Genomic DNA, 26,875 nt, shown 5'->3' with positions numbered 1-26,875 from the left:
CAGTGGGTTAAGCCGCTGCCTTCGGCTCAGGTCATGATCTCAGGGTCCTGGGATGGAGTCCCGCATCGGGCTCTCTGCTCAGCAGGGAGCCTGCTTCCTCCTCTCTCTCTGCCTGCCTCTCTGACTACTTGTGATTTCTCTCTGTCAAATAAATAAATAAAATCTTTAAAAAAAAAAAAAGAATTTAAGATAGTTTTAGATGGCAAACGTGTTAACATTTAAAAAGAGAAGTAACTTAATTGGGCTGAATATTGAGATTTGCTTGAAATCTTACATGATATGCAGGGTATTGAAAAAAATTAACGATATGTTAATTTTGGAGTGGGGTCTGTTTAGAGGACTTTGGGAAATACCAAGTTTCATAATGCTTTTTCAAATCTCACTCCTTTATTGCTTCATCCCAATTGCATCTTGGTCAGAAGACAATAATCACATGTGAGCTGAGAGAAAGTGGAATTAGAGTGAGGACAGTAGAACTTATATCCCGAAAGAATTACAGTAATTGACAAACCATGAAAACCTGAGAAATACCTTGTTTATTCAGAAATGATTTTTGAACTTCTGCTGTGTGTCAGGACTTGTGGTAAGTAAGTAAAATAGTAAAAATCCTCATCGTCTTTATCCCATGGGATATCCTCATGGGACTCCCATACAGGAAGATAGTCCCCAAAATGTAAAATTAATATATACATATAATCATATAACACAGAGAAGTTAAAAAAAAATCATTGACATTAGTGCTTCAAAAGAGGGAATGGTGGAGGGGACTGAACATAAGCATTTAAGTACTCTCTATTTTTTTTCCCCTGAATTCTCACTAAACAACTCTTCCTGTATTAAAAAAAAAAAAAAGGCATAAATTCCAAAGAACAAATAGAGCAAAGTAGATGATGGGAGCATTTTGTGAGTTTGATCACAAGTGGGTAAGTGGTAACTGCTTTTGTGGGGGAAAAAAAAGGTAAATCAAACCTTTATCTCCCAATGGGAAGGAAATAGAAAGCCACCCACTTTACACCGCAGAACCTTCAAAAGTCTGGAAATTACAATAAGCGTCTCTAGAAGTGGGAGTAAAATAGGAATAAAAAAGAGAAATGTGTTGAAAGTTTGTTTAAAATTCAGATAGCATGCCAGCTCCCTTTGCCCGTTTTATGCTGCCAGGTGAATCCTTCTCCCCAGATGACTGGGTGAGTCCCTGGAGAGGGGAGATGAAGACTCCCGAGGGAGGATGTGTGTACTATATTAGTCTGCTCTGGCTGTCATTACCAAATACCACAGACTGGGGGGTTTCAACAACAGACGTTTGTTCACAGTTCTGGGTGGAGGCCAGAAGTCAGAGATCCAAGGGTTGGTTAGTGGTTGGACACTGTTCCTGGGTTGTACATGGTTGCTTTCTGTGTCACCACCTGGCCTTTCCTCTGTTCACACTCAAAGACAAACAGAACTGTGGTGTTTCTCTTCTTACAAAGACACCAGCCCTTTTGGATTAAGACCTCTCACCCTTAAAACTTCATTTAACCTTTATTGCCTCCTATAGGGCCTATCTCTAAATACAGTCTCATGGGGGTTTTTTAACATATGAATGGGGTTTTTAACATATGAATTTCAGCAGGACACAGTTTAGTCTATAACATATTCCTTGGTGAAAACAAAAGAATTAAAATAAATGTTTATCCACTTCTGTTCTAATTGAGTATCCAATATTTATGCAGGAAATTGGAACAATTTTCTCTGTGATGTTTGGACAACCTAAAGATTCTTTCTTTCTTTCTTTCTTTCCTTTTTTTTTAAGATATTATGTATTTATTTGACAAACAGAGACAAGTGGCAGAGAGAGGGAGGAAGGGAAACAGGCTCCCCGCTGAGCAGAGAGTCTGATGCTGGGCTAGATCCCAGGACCCTGGGATCAGGACCTGAGCCAAAGGCAGAGGCTTTAACCCATTGAGCCACCCAAGGGCCCCAACCTAAACATTTTAAAGTTTTCCCTATACAGTGGCTCAGTAGGGTCCCCTCACAACAAACCGAACCATATGCACAGTGAAAAAACGCACTCATGTGTGATACAGCCCAAATTACCAGACTTCTAAGGAAAATCCATTTTTAGTTTATGAACCATAAGAATGTATTACCTGGTCAAGAAGTTGAAAAAGAAAATAGAAGGGTTGCAAGAAAAAGTAAGTTGTGTTTCCTACTAGCTATTACTGAGTAATCATTACACTATATACATTTCTGTTTTATGTGGTTATATTATAGGATCAGGATATTGACTCCTAGTTTAAAATAACAGATTTATGTACAAACGAAAGTGATCACTTCTATTCCAAACACATGGAGATGACAGAAAAACATTGGAGTAAAAAACATACAGCAATACTAAAAAAATAATTAATTAATTTAAAAAAAAAATCAGTAAAAATTTCTACCAGAAATGCTGCCATTGATAAGGAAAAGAGCAGTTGGAAGCCTGGAAGCACAGTGTTTTCAGGGCAGCACATGAAGGCAGGCTGTATGCACAGAGCCTGAATCCAGACCCTCTGGAGGAGCCCCAGGGTGAATCTTCTCAGCTCTGAATGCCTGAGTTTGGGACCCAAGGCCAGAGTGGAGGTCAGTCAGGCAGGTGAAGGGGAGAACCTGGCATCTCCTACCAGACTAGTCAGGTTCTTGGGAACAGCACTTGATTGGGTGTTAGTATTATATATTATATTATATCATATCATATCATATTATATTATATTATATTAAACACTAGAGGATTGTGTATATTCTGATGGAGCAAACTACCACCTAAATAATCCTGGATTGTATTTAAGGGTATGTTGTTAAATAGTTGTTGAGTGATGCTTTCATTTGTGTTCATTTTCTAGAAGCTAATTATATGCATTCAAATGTCTAGCATGGAAAAGACCCCAAACAAACCTGGATTAATTTGCCTGAGCATATATGTTCTCTTTAGCTGTGGCTTTTGTTTTGTTTTGTTTTTTTCCTTACTAGGTTTGCTTTCAGAACATAAACTGCATTCTAATCCTGTTATTTTATGCTTAATATTTATCATCCTCTAAAAAGGGAGTTAAAGATGTTTATATACAGGCCAAGGAAGTAGGAAGGCGATACTATTTGGTGAGATTTATTTATGAAGCTAGTAAACCCTACAAAAAGGTTCCTTTGACCATTTAAAAGTTTATAGCTCTAGTGAAACTTAGTAAATATGCAAGTATTTTATTTGCCCAGCAAATACATCACAGCCATCACTGAAATTTCAAATGAGTCTCTCTCATTATAATTACTAAGGAAGATGGGAAAAAACCCCACTAGTTAAATTTATTTAGAAAAATAAAAGGATTCAACTTATTAAAAAATACATATTTATTAACTCTAGCTTTGGGGTCTTTTCTGTGCCTTTGAAATACCATACAAAATTATCATACATATGGGACAAACTTTATTTTTTATGGTTTTGTTATGAATATTGTATTAATTAAATTACAGACATTTGACCCTAATGATACGAGCTATAAAAGATAACAATTCCTGGGGCGCCTGAGTGGGCTCAGTGGGTTAAAGCCTCTGCCTTCGGCTCAGGTCACAATCCCAGGGTCCGGGATCGAGCCCTGCATCAGGCTCTCTGCTCAGCAGGGAGCCTGCCTCTTCCTCTCTCTCTGCCTGCCTCTCTGCCTACTTGTGATTTCTGTCAAATAAATAAATAAAATCTTAAAAAAAAAAAGATAACAATTCCTTATTGAAATGAGCACAGTCACTTTCATAGAAATGAAGCTCAAGAAACAATATGTATTTTGTTTATTACATGTATCATAATCATTATGTATTATAAGTAACAATGAGCAAATATAGCATATAAGTTATTTAAGGTAGTCTTTCCAAAGTCTCAAGTCATTTATGACATACCTATAACAATATTTTATTTGAAATGTTGTCAGCGAACAAAGGTAATTTTTAGTTCAATTCTGAGTTTATTAAATGTCTGTTTTGTTCTTTACCATTCACATTTTATCAGGAGAAATATTTCTACTATTTTTTTGTTGACCAAAGGAATGTGAATTGACCCTCTACAAAGTGTATTAGAAACAATATTTTAAAAACTTGATACTTAGTAACTATTATCTCTTGTTTCTTTACTTTGTAAATTGCATGTATTAGAGAAATGATTTTTTTAAATATTTTATTTATTTATTTGAGAGAGAGAGAGAGCATGAGAAGAGGGAAGGTGAGAGGGAGAAGCAGACTCCTTGCGGAGCAGGGAGCCTGATGTGGGACTCGAACCCGGGACTCCAGGATCATGACCTGAGCCGACGAAGGCAGTCGCTTAACCAACTGAGCGACCCAGGCACCCAAGAAATGATTCTTAAGATGAAAAATGAGAAGTTCACCCTATTTGTTTTATTAGGAATAGATTATTTTAGAGAGTGTTTTTAAATATATTTGTGTTTAGATTATCTTATTTGTTGCAAATCCCACCAGTTTCCCTTTTTGCCTGGGTCACTAAGAAATTTTGAGAAAATTTGATTAAATTAAAAGTAGCAAAGTTTCTGTTTCTCTTCTGCATACATTGTACTCTTTTTTTTTTCTTTTTTTCATCATTCTTCCTCAGTTTGTAACCCAAGAAACCTCAAATCCTGCTTGGAAGTGGAGACTGCATAAATCATGAAATAATTAAAATAATTGACGAGTACTGTAAAAACCAGCAGAAGTCAGATTTATTTTTGCTACCTGCAAGCTCCACACATGTGTCATGTGCAAACAGACACATTGTACATTTGGGGCAATGATCGACTCTTCCAGGTTCTTAAAACCACAGTCTTTATTTCACCGTAAAATTTCCCAAAACAAGTAACAGGCGGATAATAAAAATTACTGTGTGTACGAACTGATAGACTGGATAGAGAGCAGGAGGAGACAATGAGCGATTGTATTTTTTCATAGACATAGAAAATAATTTCAATTTCGGATGAGAAAGAAAACTGTTAATAAAACATTTTATATAGCGCGAACAATTCTGCAAAACATGGAATAAGTCTCCCTTATAATTAATGTCATATTATCAAGATGCTAGAAATAGAATTGCTGAAGAATGTTATTAGTATTATTATTAAGCCTACTTCTCCCTGGGTACATAAAAATCATAAAGGGCTAGATACATGCATTTCAGCTTATAAAAATGTTGTAATGTAGACATAAATTTGCTTTATGAAACTTGGGGTTGACCCTCTGAGAAGCAATAATCCCTAGAAGCTATCTCCAGTTAACAAAACCTCATGCGCTAGCCACCTCTGGAGGACACAGGAATTTACAACTTGAAAGAGTGGAAAGTTCTCAGACTTAGCCTGATTACAAACCTTATAAGCAAATCCACAATAACGTTTGCATCTGCTTAATCAGTTAGACAGAATGTGGATGGCGGTTCGGAGATCATCATGAATCCTCTTACTGAACACTAAGCAGCTTGGGGCCCTGTCATCTCTTGGAAAAATTTTTGAAATTAAATTAAAATTAGATGCGGAGGAATGTTGGTAATGAACATGGGCCTCCTGTATTTGATTTACAGGGAGTGGATAATGTAGACAACGCTTCCCAGTATAATGTGGAACAAAGGTTTTAATCTTTTTTTTTTTTCCTAAGAGAGAGTTAAGATTTTGTCTTATTTCCTATCTATGAGACTTGAGGTGAGTTAGTTCATCTCTTTGGACACCAGTTTCCTCACTGATAGATATGGACAATTAAAGTAGATAAGTTATTGTGTGGCTGTGAAGAAGATGTGAAAAAAATACAAGTAACGTATTTAGAAGTCTTGGCACATAGTAATGACTCAATAAACATCCGCATGCCAGGCATTGAGGTAAGAAGGCCCTGCTTGTATTTAACTAAGTCACACCAAAAAATTCTGTTCAATAAATAAACAAGCAGGAAGGCACTCTACAGATGAGAACCCTGGCTCATACCCATCTTGGATGAAGTGATTCAAATCTTGACATTTACTGCAGTGAATTGTAGATGATCTTCTAAAGTAAGAACTCTTCAAATCCTGATAAGCTTTCAGGAAGTTTTTAAGAATTTTTGCCCTGCAATGCTTGTAGTTCTCAATGTTTCAACAGTAATTCAAAAAAAAAAACAAAAAACAAAAAACAAAAAAAAAAAAAACCAAAAAAAAAACCTCTTAGGAAAAAGAAGAAGAACAAAGGAAAGTAGCTTGGAAGAACTTGTTTGCTTAATTTCTTTTTTATTTTCTTATGGGATGCTGATGATAATGAAATCTCCTACAAGAACAGCTCTTGGTTTCAGAAATGCAATTTGTACCTAAAGAAAAGAGATAGGTCAAATAGATAAATTTTCCTTTAAAAAAATGCTGAAAATCAGTTTGATGGGTGGTGTTTTGGTGTTAGGAACCCTTGATTCTTTAGTGTCCATAGGTTATATCTGAAATAAACATTTGCATTAATGTCCTGAAACTTTAATATTTGCACCGTCCTCAGATAGACCTGTGTACATAAGCACACACATTAAATAGACTGACCGTCTCCTTCACAAAGTTCAGTTGCAAGTGAGGTGAGCATTTCGTGAAGTGCTTGGTTGAATTTGGAGTGTTCTAAGATGAGATCCTTTTTGTGCATGGTGGCAGACAAATTATTCAAGTCAGCGAGGGATTATTTACAAAGAATTGATCTGAGTGTTAGTATGCCACTGAAAGTGAGGGAGTAGATAGCACAGGGTCAAGTGTATGTCTACCTTAATTGAGCCTAGCACATCTGGTTCATTACATTCTTTGGTCCAAAATGAACAGTGTATTGTTTGGAGGACTAAAATTTTCAAGGAATGTGCAATTATTTGAGTCAGATGCAGTCGTAAATCAAAAAAAACAGGATGTCCAGCCTTCACTACAAAGTTTCCTTCCCTTCCTGCCTCTCTGAGTTCTTTGTTTTCATTTTGGGCTAACTCACATATGAATTCTTCTTTCTTCTCATTACCTTCCTTCAAATGCTTCTCTTTCTATGAATTCTGCTCTCTTTATAAGATTGGTTTTTCTTCCTTTTCTCCTTTCACTTTCTCTGCCAAAATATTTTTTGGAATAAGTGATTCTCAGAAAAGATGCACGTGGAGAGCTAATGGGTTTAAGGATGATATTAGATGAGATATCTTAGATAATGCTTCATTTTAGAGATAACAGGATAAATTCATACCATAATGCAAAGAAATAAATATAGTAAAGCTGGCAGCATTTCTTCTACATGTTTCCAAAAGATTTTCATATTGTAGGAGAAGACATATGCCACAGTATGCAACATAAGGTTATCATATTCCTATCTCTAGTATGTCTAGGACAAAGTTTATTTAGTGCTAGGAATATAGAATGAGCTTGGTCTCATGTGCCTTGACTTCAGACACTGTTCACCTTACAAGGACCAGAGATACAGCCTCTAACTGATTGTTTACCAATATTGCACATCAAATGGAGAAATCCATCTGTTAAATGCAACCCGAAGTTTTTCTCGACTAGATGGCTATGTTGAAATAGAAATTCCTAAGTTATGCACTTAGTTGCAGTGGCCTGCCCTCAAGTGGACTTACCCTGCAATCTCCCTGTATATTAGAATAATCATTTTACTTGCTGTCTCTTCCTCTAAAATGGAACTCTTAAGAGAAGTATCTCTTTGGATATGAAATATAGGACTTGTATGACACATTTACCCTAAAGCCTCACACAGTTTTACAAACAATGGCACAAAGCCCATTTTTCTCAGTGATAGTTAAGGAGATTTTCCTATTATACAGGTCTAAATGCTTTTATGAGACATTGTAAGAACTAAAAATATGAAAGTACTGTTGTTATTAAACTCTGAGTTCTTAAGGATCCAGTGTATGCTTTGTCTTTGGGTCTATTTCTAGTATGCAAGCCCTCATTACTAAGCATTAGATCAGATTATGATTGTGTAGTGGATATCTTAATTTTGCATGTGTTCCCCATCAGATAATACCTATCTATATTAATTATCTTGCATCTCAGTGTGTATGAATAAATCCCAGAGCTATTTAGGTCTTTGTGTTTTGCTTTCTAGCTCTTTTGTCTTACAAATGATTATATATCTCACTGTAATAACAGTGAAGTATGTTTGGCAAACTAGCTCTCTTATTAAAGGTGCATTTTAATTGGGTATTAGAAACAACTAGCTTTAAAAATGTGATTGGCCCTGCTTTCTTTTGAGATACATTTACCACAAAAATGTACTCTATGGGAATTTGCAAACTAACTGGTAATAGGATAAATCATTTTTATTTTACAGGAAAAAGCAAATGTGTCATTATTTTGTTGCTATTATTTACTATATCAAAAAGCAAATATGATTTTAGTCAGCTGTGTGCATGAGAGTCCAGATATCGCCTTGATAAAATGAGTCAAGTGGGAAAACTTCCATTTCTTTGAATGACACATCAAATATGTCCTTATCTCTAAAAGCATTAAGGATGAAGAAGTGAAGCCTCCCTACCTTGTTTTTCCAAGTAACTTCAGCACTAATAGAAAAATCTAAATTATGATGTGTTTACTTTGCAGGAGCCAATGAGAAAGAAATTGCCCTAATGAATGGTTTGACTGTTAATTTACATCTTCTGCTGGTAAGTATCCTTTCCCACCAATGTTTAGTATACACTCATTTGTAGAATCTGACATTTTTCTATCTTTAATTCATGAGCATCTGGTGGTTTACTTATTTAAAAATAAGTTGTGAGGTTATTTTCATTTTTACCAGGAAATGCTGGACTATGATAGAAGGGCTTCTTCATAATCATGGGAGAGTTGACTCTTGCAAAGAAAGTTAGAATAATGAACAGTTCTTATCTCAGAGTATAAGGACAAAAAGTTACAGTGGGTTAAAAGCAAAACTGCTTGCCAGCACACAAAATGATGTACAAATGCCAGCAAACACTGAGCTCTTCGGAAAGATAGTTTGCCAGTATGCTGGACTTCAGCAGGGTTGGATTCTGGATCAGTTATATTTTTAATGGACAAATTTTGGGGGAATAGGTTAAAAAAGATTTAGAAAATAGAATGAAATTGGAGAAAAGGGATCTAATACCTTAAAAGAGTTACTGTATTTCAAGTGCTTCCTACTTCCTAAGTACTTAATAAATATGTATACCTTAAAATGTCAAATATATACTTGATTTGGAATATGGTGTCTATAGTAACCGCTTGAGGCTTTGAAAAAATTTTATTTCATTTTTAAGTGAATTTATTTCATTTTTGGAAACATGTCTATGTGACCAAAGCACACAATGAATATATTAATATTAATATATATATTAATAATTAATACATTAATAAAAATGAAGAAATGATTGTTAAATATCCCTAAAGGAACACGTTCACAGAGTATGTTAAACATGATGGTAAATAGCATAGTTTTAAGTTCAGACACCTCAGGGTTTGATTCCTAGCTAAGTTACTTCACATCTGACTCTGGACATAGTTTTGGTGATTTCTACATCTTCATTTTCTCTGTTATGAAAATGAAGACAAAAATACCTACCTGAGGTCCCCCTGGGTGGCTCAGTAGGTTAAGACTCTGCCTTCAGCTCAGGTCCTAATCTCAGGTTCCTGGGTTCCAGCCCTGCATCAGGTTTCTGCTCAGCAGGGATCCTGCTACCCCCTCTCTCTCTGCCTGCCTACTTGTGATCTCTCTATCTCTGTCAAATAAATAAATAAAATCTTAAAAAAAAATACCTACCTGCTACGTATATAAAAGGGTGAAATGTGGTAATGTGTGAAAATTGCTTCAGCACGTTGGCCAGTGATCCGCACTAAGTCAACAGTAGGGATCATTTCATTGTTACTGTTGGCAGGCAGTGTTTATTCTCTAGGAACTGTGGGGAAAAAGGAAGGGCTCCCTTGAACAAATGAGCTATTTCTCCCTGGTGCCTCTAGAAATGTCAAATGTTTCATGTTAGGGCTGAGGCCCTTCCAGTTAGACCTAAAATAAAATCCCATAAAGTAATAAGGCAGTGGAAATATGTACCAGAAACCAAATCAGCAGTATAAGATGAATTACCATAAATAAAATAAAATTTATGTAGAACATAGTATTCAGTCTTACAATAGAGAAATTACCATTAAAGGCATCGGAAAGGTAGTTTTTCAATTAAAATTTAAGTAAAGTTTGAGAATTTGTTTTTATCTCATGTCGTCTCCAAAATTTGCTTTTCTATTGATAAATATAATGAGCCAGTACCTTCTTTTATTTTATAATTCACTAGAAATAAGGCTAATTGGGAAAGGAACCCTTGACAGACATCTAGATGTGTCATTGAGTCAGGCCTTTAAAATGCCAGGATTATAAAATGAAAGCATGGTATGAACTGAACAAATGTATAAATTGTACATTAATGGTTTTCTCAATAAATCCATTTCATTGCAGTTATCCTTTTTTAAGCCTACACCAAAACGCTATAAAATTCTTCTGGAAGCCAAAGCCTTCCCTTCAGATCATGTAAGGATTCTTCCAATTATATTTATATTCTTTCTTTTCTTCCTAGAGGAGCACACCATTTGCCTGTGTTGAACAGTTTGTTCTATAGTCTTTTTCCAAGTAACTTTACAATAAAAAGATCTGTCAAATGCTTTTGATTAGGTGTTTTTAAAATATAGATTGTAGCTTTATTTTTTTTGTCCAAGTAAAACATGTGTTAGGGGAGGAAAGTTTTGAATGGGAGCATTGATTTATTAGTCTTTTTAAAAACATTGAGCGAGCTGCTGGTTTAAATCAAGTGCAGTTATAAATGTTTTATTAATTCTTGTTGCTGTTTTACTTTATGAAATCAAATCAATAATACCCTAGTGCTTAACCCTTTAGCTATATAGAATAAGAATAAAACTTTAATTTGTCCGTAGCATGCTAACATAATTATTGGTGCTTTATTATCGAAAAAAAACATTGATTAAGGATTAAAAATATTTCTTGTGATTTATTGTCTTGCTTCTTTAAGAAACTTGATCATTCCAGATATAGACATGGATAAAGTTGCATATTTCACTTTTAGTGTTAGGGAGAAATTTGATTTCTGTCTCTCTATTATCACTGTGAACTGTTAAAATCTATGTCATTTAACTGTGTCCAAATTAATAGCCATTAAAGGATCAAAACCCTGATGTTGAGAAAGAATTCAGGGTCCCTAAATTTCCTGTTCCCATTCATATCTTGTACTGTTAGTGAAGGGAACTTTCTGATGTTCTTTCCTTTTACTAATGTTACTCTTTTTGGGGTAAGCCCTTCCTAGAAGCTAGTTCAAATATAACAATCCACACTACTCACTCTGGTTATTTTGTAAACTCCAGTTTTGACTTAAATTAGGAGATTTAATATCTTCTACAAATCTCTTAGAACTCCCTGAAGCCTAGATGGCCCCTGTGCTTCCATCCAATTTCTAAGATACAGTGTTTCAAGGAATGTTCTGATTCCTGCATATAAATTAAATTAAGCAGTTCTTTTCTGGTGTATTCTTTTCAGTCACTTTTAACCTTGACCTTAGATTCAATACAATAATATGCTTTTATTGTTATTTTATTATCTCTTTCAGAGTTATTTCAATGTACTTCTGTGCATTGGACTTGATTTAATAAATCATTCTTCTTTTCCAGTATGCTATTGAGTCACAGCTTCAACTTCATGGACTTAACATTGAGAAAAGCATGAGGATTATAAAGCCAAGAGAGGTATATGAGAAAGAGAAATAAATATTCATTCTGTTTCTCTTTAGTATTGATTTTTTTCTTCATTTTCCTTAGAAGTTTATTATCCCTATTACTTTAATGGAACTTTCAAGAACGTATAAAAGACGTATACTTCTATTACTGCTAGCTCATTTTGCTTAAAATGGAGAATTAACTTGGAAGTATATGTATTTTTATTTTTCGAGGGGTAGTCATAAGCAAACTATTTTCCTATGAATACCACTGGAGTTTGCCATATTCTTTAGTGGGATGGAAAGGGACGGCAAATTCCATGTGTCATGTTCAATTTCAAATACCATTGCCTTTGGATACCTTTAAAATGATATTTGTTGAAATTGAATGATGCTTACTTTTATATCTCTTTTTAATCTAAGTATCAAATATTTTCCTTTGTGCTTGGATGGGGTGGGGTGTAGAAAGAGATGCAGTGTAGCAGAAAGAGGCTGGGCTTATTAGACCCCACAGAAATCCCAGGCTCAGCAACTTAACTGGGTAAGGGACTTAAAGAAAGTTACCTTATCTCTCTGGAATTCCTTCATATTTAAACAGGTAACAAAGGAAGCACCTAATCAGGGTTGACATATGTTCAAGATCTAAAATAACTGTGCACTTTCTTTCCATTAATAGAGATGTAAGGCCAAGTTGTACAGACTTTGACATACCAACCCTGCAGCTTGTGTAATTTGGCACCAAGAGATCCACACAGAATAAATTGTAGGCTTCACAAATGATGCTCCCAGGCTGTTAAGCCAATGTTTGAACAATTATTTCTTTCAACCCAGAATACTTTGAGAAATTAAAATCTACTCCATTTAGTTCTATTTGCCAACATGCAGTCAATTAATGGGATAGAAAGTTCTCATGCCTGCGACAGGGTATCTATTTCATGTGTCATATATAAATTGATAATTTCTAGCAAAAACGAAGATAGCCACTAATTTATCATAAGTTCTAATGTTGAAAGAGGTAAGTGTTATGGAACCTCATGATTTAATCATAAATCTTGAGAGCATTCTTTAGCATTACTAGATTAGAGCAGGTCATCATCAGAGAGAACCATATTCTACCATTAAGCTGTACATTTCTTTTGTGCTTTATACTGATTCTTTAAATAAATAATTAGTATATAAAGTACTTCATCTTCTGCACTTTGAAATTATGGTGGACAAGCCATTTTAGAATTCTTTTAAGAAAAAAAAAGAGTTTTGGGTTGCCATGTTACTATTTTTACTTGGAATTTGTCTTAGAATTACTAAGATCCTTCTCTTTACATATAAAATATGTATCAGCTAATAATTTAAAGATTTCAGTATCAGTACTATTTTTTATAGATTTCAGTTTTTAAAATAAGTTCCAGACTTCTAGTAGAAACTAAAGTATGTGCTATATTTGTGATAATATGTGCCTAACATGAGACACAGTACTTGATAAATAGCAAGTATTGCCAAAAATTAAAAATAACTGAAGGAAAATTTATGAATACCTTAAGGAGCTTCCTCCAAATATTAATGGAGTAAATGATGCTTTGACCTCAAAAAATGTCAGATTTAGCACTGGAGAAAATTTATAAAAACTTTGTAAATAGATAAGAATGATTAAGATACAAGGAGATACTTTGTGTTTAGCAGATTTCTTTTTGCTCTGGTTTTTTGCAAGACCAAGTTTAAATTCACTCAGAATTTCCACTGAGTAACCAATCATTAGTCTTAGCTGGGAAGAAGTGGAAAAATTAACCATGATAATCTTAGTTTTACTGATATTTCCCTTCATTTTCGGAGCTTGATTTTTAGACTGGTGTGGAGGAGAGTTTACTCTTGGTTAGGTTATACTCAGGTGAAAGGTATGTGTTTTTTATCCTGGAAAACATAATGTGATGGATTAATAATTTCCAAGAAAATTTTACCATTTAATATTTCAGGGGCTTCTCATACTTCCTGGTATTTTACTGGATGGGAATAAGGAGAAAACAATTTGTAGGCATGCAAAGAGTAAAGATTAATTGAAAAACTAAAGAATAAAGCAAGTAGGGTTTTGCAAAGACAATATTTTTTTTTACGATTTTGTTATCATTTCTTATAATAACAAAAGGCATGCTTAAATGCTGCTCCCTCGCCAGACTTACGAAGACCATTAATTGGAAAAAAACAAAAACAAAAACAAAAACTTTTCTTTGAGGGTTCTTATGTGGGCAAGAACTCAAGGTGAATTTTAGATTGGGAAATAAGACGTGACAAATTTGTTATTATAGATTGGGTGTAACTTGTGCCTGACTCAACTTTAGGGTGAAGAAACACTGAGAACAGAGGATATTCTTGAAGTAATTGAGAAGGAAGGAGACTCGATTGCAGTGATCCTGTTCAGTGGGCTGCATTTTTACACTGGACAGCTCTTTAATATACCTGCCATCACAAAAGCTGGACAAGCAAAGGTATGTACAGCATTTCCCCATCCCACCTTGCCCTGAACATCACTCTACTGAGTAGTCGTCTAACTGCACTTCTAGTGAGATAACCTTTGCGTGTGTGTCTGTGTAAAGCTATTTAAAGAGTTTAAAAAAAAAAAAAGTAAGACTTGCATTAAAAAAAAAATCTGTACTCTTTTGCTTTAGGGATCTTTATTTAAACCTTTTCTTTGTCACTTCTGTTGTCTCACTTCTTCATTACCATCTGCTGTCCCAAAGTTTGCCTCTAATCAGCAAGACAGGTGAGCTTCCTACAAGGTGATGTCATTGGTACGGAGTTAGTCCTTTAGCAGGCATGAGACAGAATACTTCGGATAATAACTGTATATGCCAGGACTTTTAGAAGCACAACTCTGGGACTTTGTTGTACTCATTCTCAATGTAGTTCAGTTCTCACTTAAACTTAGGTGCTTGAAGAAAGGGAGATGCAGAATAAAAGTTAACAATAGATCGCATTTGACACAGTGTACTTGTAAAAAGCCACTTCATTCTTAAGACTCTTGAGAAATTATGATCCTGCCAATAATGAGAGTTTTTTCCTACATTTTTCCAAGTCATACATAACATCGTTTACTATTTTGAAATTGTGTCTCTTTATGTATGTTTGTAAAAAAAAAGAAGGAAAAAAAAGAGTATTTTTAGATTTTGTTTGCCTAAAAAAATGAAATTAGAATAATAATATTCAGCAGCTATAATTTGTATTTAAAATCCTTAAATTTCAGTTCTATTTGATTCAACAATGAAATTATGCATTTAAAAAGGTGACAATGGAATTTTGTTCTGAACATTAATAAGTTACAGGATTAATATATGTGTGAGGTCTCATTAATATATTCAGTTATTGAAGCTAATGAATAGAACTAATGAAAAGAAATTTAGCACTGTTATCAGCAGTCTCTAGGAACTTCCAGCCATGACTTCTAACTGGTTTGATGGATAAGTGTGAAAGTGGTGCATTACAAAAGATATAAAGATAATGTCTTCTTAATTTCGGCATTAAATGTTAAACACCAAAATAAAGGGAGGTCAATAAAAAATTATATTTTAAAATGTTATGCAAGTAATCAGCAGTCCCTGATCCCCTTAGTATACATTAACCTTCATTGAAATGAGACAGGAAGATAGAAGACAGACCACGGGTTTTGGAATCACAATCTGAGGTTTAAATCTTGGCTAGATCATTGTATTGTTATATGATCTCGGGCAAGTTACTTGACTTTTCTAAGCCTCTTCTCACAAGGGTTAATTTGGAATAGCTGGACCCACTTCATGAATTCGGTGTTGAGAAGGAAGACTGTAAAATATGTGCTGTATTGCACACATTCTGCTTCCATGAAGGCTCCTTTGCACCTTGCACTGTCCTCAACAAATATGAAGCTATAGAAAGTGGCTCAGATAGACATTTTATTTCCAATTGAAAAGCAAAATAAATCTGTTTACCTAGGTGCTTTATGTAATTCTCATTCCTAAGTACTTTGCTAAAACATTCTCTCAGTATTTTTCAGGCTTGCTTTTACTTAAAAAGTATAATAAATGCCTACCATGTGACACTCTGATTAAGCCTTCAGTCAGATGAAGGTAAGAATGAGCAGTGCCATCTCATTGTAACTGCACAGAACTGATGGATACTATGGGAGTGAAATTGGGATTGAGTAGACTTTAATTTAACCATTATCAAAATTATTCTAATGCTCATTTATACTCTGGCTAGACAGTTTCTCCCATTCCCAATGGAAGGTTGAGAGAAGTGATTTTAAGCTGTAGACTTACATAGCTCTCTTGGGTGGTCTGTGCAGATAAATCTGAAGAGAAAGAAAAATTAAAGGTGTCAATCAAAAAAGAGGAAATTCTAGAAAAAAAAAAGGCATTAAACACCACTGTAGAAATTGCTAAATAAGATATTAAAAAAAGTTTCTGGAAATGAAGTATGGCAGGAACTGAGAAGGAGCAAGGAAAGTCAACAAGAATAGTTGTTTATTTCATAACCATGTAAAAGGGAAGTGGGAACAGGAATTTTGAAAAATATATTAACTAAAGAAATGTATGTATTATACCAAAAAGAGTACAAATCATAAATAAGTGGCTTGATGAATTATTTTGAACCCATATAGTCATCACCCACATTAAGAAACTTCTAGAACATTTATGCTGCACAGAATCCTCAATTGTGCCTTCTCTAAAATACTGTTACCTCCCCTCCAAAGGTACCACTCCTTCCTCTAGCCATATATAGTAACTTTATCCATCTATAAATGTGTTAATATGTATCTTTGTATCTGTCTTACTGGCTCATTATTACGTTTCTGAGATTCTTTCATGTAGTATGTGGTGGTAGTTTTGTGGGGTTTTTGGTAGCAGTGGTTTTCGTTTTTCTTTTCATTTCAGTGTATTGTTTCAGTGTATGAAATCAATCGCAATTCATTTTTGTTTTCCATTCTGATCAGGATAGGTATTTGGGGTTTATTTCCATTTGAAGGCTATTGTAAGCATGACTCTGAATATTCGCAGACATTAGGTAAGCTTTCACACCAGTTTCTGTTACATACATACTTAGGATTGGAGGTCTTGGAAATAGATATACATACGTCTAATCCTAATCAATAGTACCAACTTCCCGAAGGGTTGTACCAATTTGGTATATACTCCCATCAACATGTATGAGAGCATCTGTCACTCTACATCCTCACTGATAATCAATCTGATTAGTTTCTAGTTGTAATGCTTTGTAGTTTTAATTTGCACTACCCCTGACTATTGATGAGGTTGGGATTTTTCAAATGTGTTTTTTGCCTTCTGAGTGTCTTCTTTTAAGAAATACGTGTTCAAATGTCTTGCCCAATTTGCATTCGGTTTTCTGTCATTACTTGGCTATAGATGGTATAGAAGTGGATTTTGAAGCATAGAGAAAATACAATATTTCCAGTGATCATATAAAAAGAAAAATTAATTAATCAAAAGAACAGTTTTGATTCATATAATGAATTTCAGATGCTGACGCTTTTCTTAAATGAGAAGGCCTGAGGTGGTAACAAGTAGGGCTGGCCAAGGAAAATTAAACATAGTGTCAAGTTATAAGGGAAGGCCAGCATATGAAAAGAGATGTCAGTTTGAAGATACATTTTCCTTTTTTGTCTTTGAAGCCGTTTACTTTATTCTATATTATTGGCCAACCCACTATTTTGGAAATTTGCCTCACTTCCCTATTTCTAAATTTTTCATATTCTATTAGTTGTTCCTACTAATCATTTCTTCTTTTCTATGCACACTGAATGTAGTTGCTCCTCATTGTCCTTTGAATTATTATCCCTAAAGATTTTAACCCTTTCCAAGATTCCACTCTTGTTGCCAAGTGAAAGCTACAGAGTACTCCCACACTCGAAAAGGATTATTTGTGCTCCTCTCCCTATTCTACCTGGAAATCCTACATCCACTCCAAAATCAGTAGGCTCTAGTTTTGTTTCCCCTAAAAGGACCCTTCTGGACCTTTAGACTCAATCCTGACATTGTCCTCCTCTTTGCCTTTTCAACCAGTCACTTTTTAATCCCACCTTCTCAGGGTTGGTCTTTTCTTTAATATTCCTGAATTAAATTAATTAAGTTTCTAAGCTTCAAAAACAAAACCCCAATGAGAAATTGGGCAAAAGTTGGGGATTTCTTTTTCTCGCCATGAAAGATTTGAGTTAGGAGGCTGCTGGGCTGCACTGAGCAGTTGAGGAATGTCTGAGTGGCATCTCTTGGGTTCTCTTGGTTTTTTCTCAGGCTTCTCACATCGTGGTCACAAGGCAGTTGTCCCAAATCCAGATATCATGATTCTATTTAAGACAGAAGGAAGGAGAGAGAAGTAGCAGTGCAGCTTCATCTGTCCCTTTCATCCAAAGTGCAAAATTATTCCCAGAAAAAGCTAGCAGATTCCTGTTTATGATTCATTGCCTTCTGAAGTGGTAGCTTCAAAAGAGCATGAGTAAAGAAATTCTTAACCTTTATGGTATTATAGTAGAGACAGGCTAAGAAGAAGGGTTTGTTTAACCAACCCACAGTATTTATTACATTTCCGATTTTCACCCCCAAAGGGACATCATTGTTTCTAACTTGCTGCCTCTTTCCTCTTCCATCTCTTCCTAACTCCCCCCCCTTTTCCCCTTCCTCCTTTATTTCTTTCTTGCTTTATATTTTATTTCCCACCTCATTTCACAAAACATTTGAAAATGAGTCACAGGAAATTGATTAGACAGAATAAGGGAATATAAAGGGAGAGAATAATAGGAAAGTCTCTGAATCATCTGGAGAAATGAATAGACTCCCCATAAATTATAATGTCTCAGCTTGGATTAAGATAAGAAGTAGGTAACAAATAGAAATTATTTAAAAAAAAAGAAATTATTTTCAGTGGAAACTCTTGGTGTATTAGGTAGATTAGGTCTTGGTAACTAACTAGTAAAGCTATAAATGCTTTCATTCTGATAGATGTTTATTTATTGTTCATGCAGCAGCCAGGAATCAGCTTTCTCCCATGAAATGATACCATGTTTTCAGTCACTCAGGATTGTGTCCTGTTGCTTTCATACCCTGGATCCTTTGTCTGATTCAGCCAAAACAATGGGGTAAAAGGATGTGAAGGGGCATGCTAACTTCTTAAAGGCATTGACTTAATCATGGCAAAATTTATTTTCACTCATATTCCTTTGACTAACACATGGACATTTCTGTGAAATAAAGTATATTTGTGTACTCAAGAATAATAGCTACTAGTTTTGCCGCACCTGAAACTCAGATGTTTTGTCTTGCTGATAGAGCAGGATACTTACTTTGAGGTGTAGGGTAGCATTTACCTTAATAAAAAGTTTAGGTAGTAGAGACAAGTCGGACCTGGTCTTGAGTCCATGTCCCTTTCCTTAGTTTCTAGCATACTTTGGCTTAATTGACTTACTGATATGACTTTATTTCTCCACCAATAACTGGAGAAGGTAAGGGTGCTTATTTTCTAGGAGAATTAAACAAGATACTATTCCTAAAATATTTCACATTTAGTGCATTGTAAGTAACCAGTAAATGTTAGCACTTAACCAATATATGAGAAAAAGACATATTGGAATATCCAATCTACCAGAAAAAGAAGTAATGGATCCTTAGGCAGAAAGTGAAACATACAGAATTATAAACTAAAGGCTCTCACTGGATATTTCTGTCCTAAAATATATTTTAAAAAATGACAATCTGAACAGCATGGCTAAAACTCAAGAGATTACATTGAACTTAAAAAAGGTTTGGTAATGGACTAATAAAAATTTTGAAAAAAGAATGCAGTGCCAACTGGTTATACTCTACATTCCTTCCTCAATGCCATATAAAATGGTCTACAACTTACGGGCACTTGCGGGGGCTGGCAGACAGTGAGTGACAGATAAATATTGATTGCATCAGTGACCCCCTTAAACATTTTTTACATCATTTTACTGTACCTATATGCATGCTGGCACATTAGTTGTCTTGTAGCCTACTGCACATTAAAATGCAAATGATAAAAACGACTGAATTTTGAAAACTTGTGTTTTGTTTTATTAGCTTCTACCTTGTGTCATTCTTCACTGAGTATGAGTACAAGCATCTCTTAGACCCAACCATAAACTGCCTAAATTATTAATAAATAATGATCACAATTATAGCCCCAACAATTTGAATAAGAAGGCAGAATAGGTAAGACAAAAAGAAGGAATATAAGTAAAAACACCATTATAAAAAAAGTTATTGTAGTTTAACATCATTTAGTAAAATCTGAAGTATCTCAACAACACTTACATATAAATGGTCACCTCCCCAAACCACCCATTTATCTTTAGGAAAGGACTAAATTCTTGTTAAAAATAATTTGGAGACACCTGGAGAGGACAAATAAATGATTGATCAAGCATCAAAACTCTACAGAAAGTTTGGTTGAGATGTTTCTAGTATTGGATATTGGGAGTCAGTTCTGTAAAGGACGATAACAATAGAATAATATCAACAATACAAGGAGTTGCTGAGTGGCTCAGTCAGTTAAGTGTCTGCCTTTGGCTCAGGACATAATCCCAGAGTCCTGGGATGGAGCCCTGCATCAGGTTCCCTTCTTCCTCAGCAGGGAGCCTACTTCCCCCTCTCCCTTTGCCTGTCCCCATCACTCATATGCTCTCTCTCTTTAAAATATTAAAACAACAACAACAACAAAAACACTTGCATGGGACTTGAGCAATGGATCAGCTGGGAAAAATTAGTACCAAATATGTTTGTATATAACTATAGTATAAACTGGCATAGTGTATGAATTTTTAATGTGTAAAAATTATTGTTTTCCAAAAAGGTTAATATGAGAATTTTCAATATTAAGAACTTGTAATGAGTACAGTTATTCTATTAAAGTCACTACCATTTCACCCAATAGGATCTTCTCATCAGTGCATAAGAAGAATTTTTGTCTCTATACTTTCTATAGTAGAATGAGACATGCATTTGGATTTTTCTTTCATTCTTTTGATCAGTAAGTATTTTAGTACATTAAAATAATGGAGGTCCAAATAAGAACACTTAGTTTAGCCTGGAATGTCAAAGTGACCTTTTTAGAAAAGAGACTTGAGCCAATTCTAGAATTATGAGTAGGAGTTAAACAGGTAAAATCTCCTTCAGGTGCCTAGCTGTGTGGTAGGGCCACTCTACACAGCTTTAAAAAATTGATTGGATTACAAGATAGTATAATTTGATTGTAGAAAGAATGTAGAATTTTAGGAAAGGTATGACAAGAAATGAATCTATAAGGCAGACAAAGGTAAGAAGGGCTTACTAAACTATACTTAGTCTTGAGCTTTTCCCTAAAGACCTACAGAGAGCCATTGAAAGCTTTGAGATAATAAAGAAACTTCATTTTGTTTTAATTTTTAAAAGAAATTTTCTGCCTACAAGAATGGGCAGGAATGGGATAAAAAGGGCAGAAGTTAAGAGGCAGTTGCAGCTGCTGTGCAAGAATTTGAAAAATCTCTATCATGATACAGTTGTGCATGGGGTGCCAGATAACAGATTTATCTCATACTACATGAAATATTTTTTCTGTTCTCTCATGGAAATAATTTTTATTTAACTTTATTATCTCTGTCATGTTAAAGACAGGTTTTATATAAACACCAGAAATTAAGTATCTACATTGAGCTTCTGTGGTTTCACCCAGATTTAGCTGTTCATAGAATTCAAGAATAATAGAAAGACCATGGGTGTAGATACAGGCACAGAGATAGAAATAAAGGAAAGAAAATGACCTAGAATTTAGGCAAAATGCCTCATCAACTAAATATCCTTTACTTTGAGAATAATGAAGGATTATTCTGTTCAAAAATATACAGTATACTCTATCTGTAGTCTTAAATTCCTCCAGGTTGGATCCTGGAATCAATAAGTCAAAGTACGTTGGGTAAGGATCAGTACCCAAGAATCTAAAACTTTTGAGCTGTTTTAAAGAAATTTTCCTCAGATATTTTATTTAATTCAAGCTTTTCATTAGATAGACTGTGTGAGAAAGACTGATTAATTCTTAATAAAAGAGGAATTTGGGGACTCATGTTATTTTAGAATCCCTGACCTGACCAAAGCAAGCCTCCCCAAGGCCAGCCATGATTGGTGCTTCACTAACCACTCTCATCAGGGCCACAGTATGTAACTATTTTTCCAGATCTAGTTTCATTCAAACCTACGGCCCCCAAATGAAATACTGCTCTTAGCTTTTTTTTTTTTTTTCTTATCCTGTAGGTGATATGCATTTTATAAAATATTTCAGTCCTCTACAACCCAGGCTACTTTCTCCAGTATCCCATTTTTCATTCCACTTGATTAGTCAAAGGAAAGGTAATGGTAGTCTTTGTTAAACTGAAAAAATGAAAGTGTTCCAACATGAAACATATAGACTAGTTCTAATGTCTTCACTAGCCACTGTATGAAATGGAAAGTCAGTTTTGTGCCTCATGGCAATGAAAGTAGAATTTCAAAATATCCTGAAACAGAAAAAGAAAAATAAATACCAAATAAAATGTGAAAGATTTCTCTTAATGTCCTCTTTCATGATCTTCTTCTTTACTCAGTTAAATTGTTTGTTCAAGCAAGATTGGGAATATCAAACTTAGTTGAGGTCAAGAGAAAAATGCTGATTTTCTTAGCAAATTATCTTAAGTGAGGTGGCGAACAAATAAGGTAACTGTCACACTGTGTATAAAAATAAGCTTCAAGAGAAGAAATTTAAGAATGATGTCTTCAACAATTATCCTATAGACTTATTTGCAATAATGTCAAGTTAAGTATTATGTAAATTTAAATATATGAGTAAATCTAGTTGAGAAATTTGCCATGGAAATTGACACAGTAATAACTAGAACATATAAAAAATTGTGCTTTCATTTTGCATCTAAATGGGGTTCTCAATATAGGTATTACCTTATGATGGTTAAATTAAAGAGCTCCTTTAAATTCACTTTTAACAAGAGAGGTAGATAAAAAGATAAGTAAATGTTGACTAAATGTCACACATTCAAAAGTCAAAGGCCTATATCAGGTAATGCTGTGATTAGATCTGTGTATCTCCTATTAGATTCCCTGCCTCATGGTTATCCCACATGATGACCACTGTTCTTCTATCATTTGTGAAATAAAATCCAAATCACTTGAGCCTTTAAGATTTTGCATATACCCAAATTATCAGTATATTCGCTTTTGCTCTATTTCACATAACTTGTTTCAGCAAAACCAAATGTTTCCTGTTTCCTGCCCAGATGGCATACTTCCTGTCTTCATGGCCTTTACTCTTAGCCTCCCCTCCTCTTAGAATCCCCACATGTGAAGATTCTGTTCCTCCAGCTTAGCCACTACATGCTTCCCAGGTTACAACGTGTCCTAGAGATTTACATTGTCTAGCTGTCTTTCTAAATGCAAACATGCTATACTTAAAATAAAATTATCACGTGCCAACAATGAAAAATAAAAAAGTTTTATTTAAAAATTCCTAGTTTCAGGTATTATCTAAAAAATTAGAAGGTTGACAATACTGGGTCATCATTCCTGTAGAATGAGTGGCAAGAGGTTGGCTGACAGTGCTTCCCATGTACTGGGATTTGAGCTCTTCACACAACTCTTGCCTGTACCTGGAGCTGAAGCAGTGACAGCTGGCATATATATTTATGCTTATATTACAAGAAAGGATAAAGTGAAGTACTTCTTACAGGCCCATATCATATACTTCTTGACTAACTCCTATAGAAAAATGAGTGTGCAGTCCTTGACCTTCATCATCAAGATTTTCTTGCTCCTCCATGTCAGGTGAAATCTGTCTTTTTGTTGTATTTTTGTAACACGAAGGAAAATGTATTATCAGCCAGCTTTTGGACTATCTCATAATTATTTTAATGCCCATCTTAAGTCTCAAATTTAGGAAGCTTACGTCAGCAGAGTGCTCAATGACTTTTTGAGAGTGGACGTTATAAACTTCACAGACACATGCTAGTGCTTTGCATATAATCACTTACCTTTAAATATGCACCTGTTTGGCCAGTGAATGAATAATTTATGCACATCAACAAGAATTGATCAGGTTAGTTTTATGGATCACATACTACGTAAAAAGCACAACTGTGTCCCCATTTAAATAGAATCAGAAAATTTGGAAGAGTTATTTATAATGGATAGGTGTTCTAAAAAATCAAAACATGTTTTGTAAATTTTGAGTTCTTTTAAAAATTCCATTTCTGTTCTTTGACACACTTAGGACATGCAGACTGCTCCATTAAATCATTAAATATTAAATGAACTAAATTAAGCTTGAAAAATTACCTTGAGCTATTTTTCCCATCTTGAGTATCTGAAATAAATCAAACTGTTTTGTGTGAGGTCCTTGCCAGCTGGAGAAAGACTCCAGAAGAGAACAGTACTACTCAATTTGTTTTATTTTTTCCCTTCCGTTTTATACTTACTTGTGACAATAAATAGAGATGACAATTGCTGGGTTTTTTCCAGTATAAGAAATAGCCAAAATTTACTCTTGAAAGCACACTCTTTGTTATAGTAAGACATTTTCACCTACAAATTACACAACACTTTTGAGTCTCAAGATCTTTTTGCCTTTTCTCTGTCCTAAATCCTTTATTCATTCCCTCCACGAGCTGTTGGCTCTGTCTCCCATCTTCTTAACTAACACATTATTTTTAAATTTCATTAACAAAGTGCTTTAGTGTTCCCTACCTCCTATTTCTCATCTCCAGATTTGTTAGTTGCATCAATATCTACTTCAAGAAAGTCTAGCTAAAAGGATGAATCTTAAGTTTCTACAATAGTGCTCTACAGAAATGTTAGTAATAATAGGTACTTTGGGGAAGAAAATTTCCTCTACCCTCAAAGATTCTTCTGGCTGGTCTAACAATAAAATTAACAGAGACAGGTTAACAGAAAAATCAGATTTGATTTTGTACATATGGGAACCTTACATGCATGAGAAGTTCAAAGAGAAAAGTAAAGTGAGGTATATACGCCACCCATAACTAAGGAACCGGATAGAGGCCTGGAGCTTCAAAGGGGAGCAGGCAATTCACAGTGCAACGAGACATATGTTTGATGATATTTAAATGTTTGTGCTGACATGCAGATGGGTCACTCAGGTAACATTTATCTCTGGTAATGACTCCTATTCTGAGGAAGACGCCCAATGTAGATTCTCCTAGGGGGTGAAGACAGGGGTAAAAATTTAAGCTTGCAGAGTCTTGCTTGCCTTTGGCCCAAAATAATCCACATGCCAGTGTGGCACAATTTGGGGACAAATGTTCCAAACCCTTTCATATGAAAAGAATGAGAAAGATATTTGAAGAGCCTAATAAATTTAGGCTGGATGAAAGACTTTCAGAATAAAAATTCACTCTGAAATATTTACAGAGATAGTGAGGCACCTCTTTCAGAGATCTTTACTGAGTATGATGATGATGATGATGATGATGATTTTAACTTAGCACCTATGTGTGCTTTTGAATCACAGCACTTCAATGAATTTTGGAAAATTCAGTGCTTCAAGACTATGTCAAGAAAACCTACCAGCTTTCATCTTCCTCTTTGTTCCCGCCTTCCTCCCTAATTTTGAACTTCTTTGGGGAATCCCAACATCAGAGCTAACTGGGTCACCTATTACTGTTAATCCACTCTTTGTTCCTACCATCTCTCTAGTGTTGGCCAACATACACAAACACACATACACATTCACTCACTCACTCACACGCATGCTCCTGTAACTTTTTCTTTTTTCACTTGCCTCAAAGTTTCCCATCAGTTTTTCATTTTAAGGTAACATTGTCCAGATATAGCACTGTAGTTCTTTGTCTCCTATGACTTTTATATACTCACAATATTTAAAGACCAACTGATACAGTGTGAAAGCTGCCATGGGAAGGTCACATTCTCATTACTAGTATACATTACTAGCCTCAAAGGAACTTAAAGGCATCTGCAGTTTACCCATCATGATGCCAGTGCCACTGCCAAGGGCGTCCACTGGTGTTTGGAAGTGCACTCTATAGGGAACATGCAGAGGCTGGTATGTATGAATGGCCACAGGCTAGCTGGCAAGCATCTGCAGGCATCTCCCAGGGCTCACGGGACCTACAACCATGGGTGATTACTCAAGTGGCTCAGGACAAATGTTCTTTGCTCACCTTTAGTATTTTATTACCTAGCAATTATATGAGCACACCAATGATAGCTGCTGACTATCAGCTCTGTATACACCCACAAATACCTTACCTTATATAATTAACCTTTGCACACCAAATCTTCTACTTATTGATGGTCTTCATAATTTATAAGATTTTTTTTTTTTTTTTTTTGGTGAAGAACGAACTAATACTAACTAATGTCAGTCTAAAGTCAGTTTGAATGAATAGTTATGAGTAAAAAATTAATGTGTATTATTCCATGTTTCATTTTAATAAATAATGAATCAAAATTGAGAGACAGTAAGCTACCCCTTCACATGGAAATCCTGAGATTTAATAAAAATCTATTAATATAGAAGAATAATATACACAGGCTGTGTGTATTACTCCCCTGGTTAGAAAAATGTTAGTATTATGCTAGAGAAGATGGCAAGGGAAAAAACGCATGATATTCTTGTTTTATCGAGAGGGATTTTGAACATATTTTTGACTACTGTTAACTGTCCAGGAAACTTCATTTTAAAAGATGCCAAGTCTGAATAAATTGCTTATACCATTAAATTGCAACAGAAAGAAAGGGCTTCAAATAATAATCTTTAAAATTAATCATCAGTTTAGAGAATATTTATTAACAATTGTATGACCTTTTAAAATTCATTTACTTATTTATATCCAGCAATTATTTAAGTCAATATCATGTAAAAGTAGAGGACAATAAGATTGGAAAATTGGTACAAGAGGTCTATGCAAACAGCTATCGATAAGATAGAAGGGAGAGTTTGACAAAGGAACCTTTCATAGAAGTTATCTTTTTTTATTTCTTATTTTTATTTTTTTAAAAGATTTTATTTATTTGACTGAGAGAGGGAACATAAACAGGAGGAGTAGGAGAGGGAGAAGCAGGCTTCCCACCCAGCAGGGAGCGGATGTGGCTCAATCCCAGGACAGGACCCTGGGATAACCTGAGCTGCAGGCAGAGGCTTAAGG

At 34.9% G+C, this 26,875-nt stretch overlaps 1 protein-coding gene across 7 annotated transcripts in view; it reads left to right on the top strand.

Annotated features, from left to right (window-relative positions):
* Positions 1–26,875, top strand: part of KYNU (kynureninase) — a 133,354-nt gene that overhangs the window by 55,255 nt on the left and 51,224 nt on the right. For 6 of the 7 annotated variants that reach the window (XM_059394358.1, XM_059394355.1, XM_059394356.1 and 3 more), the window contains 4 exons: positions 8,558–8,619; positions 10,419–10,490; positions 11,639–11,713; positions 14,013–14,159. In XM_059394358.1, the coding sequence (XP_059250341.1) occupies positions 8,558–8,619; positions 10,419–10,490; positions 11,639–11,713; positions 14,013–14,159 (356 nt within the window). The remainder of the gene's footprint in view (positions 1–8,557; positions 8,620–10,418; positions 10,491–11,638; positions 11,714–14,012; positions 14,160–26,875) is intronic. The other variant, XM_059394359.1, reaches the window with a different exon arrangement.

Source organism: Mustela nigripes, chromosome 3 (genome assembly GCF_022355385.1).
Source record: "Mustela nigripes isolate SB6536 chromosome 3, MUSNIG.SB6536, whole genome shotgun sequence".
NCBI classification, from domain to species: Eukaryota; Metazoa; Chordata; class Mammalia; order Carnivora; family Mustelidae; genus Mustela; species Mustela nigripes.
Note: the sequence above shows the minus strand (reverse complement) of the source record. Positions and strands in the feature narration are given on the sequence as shown.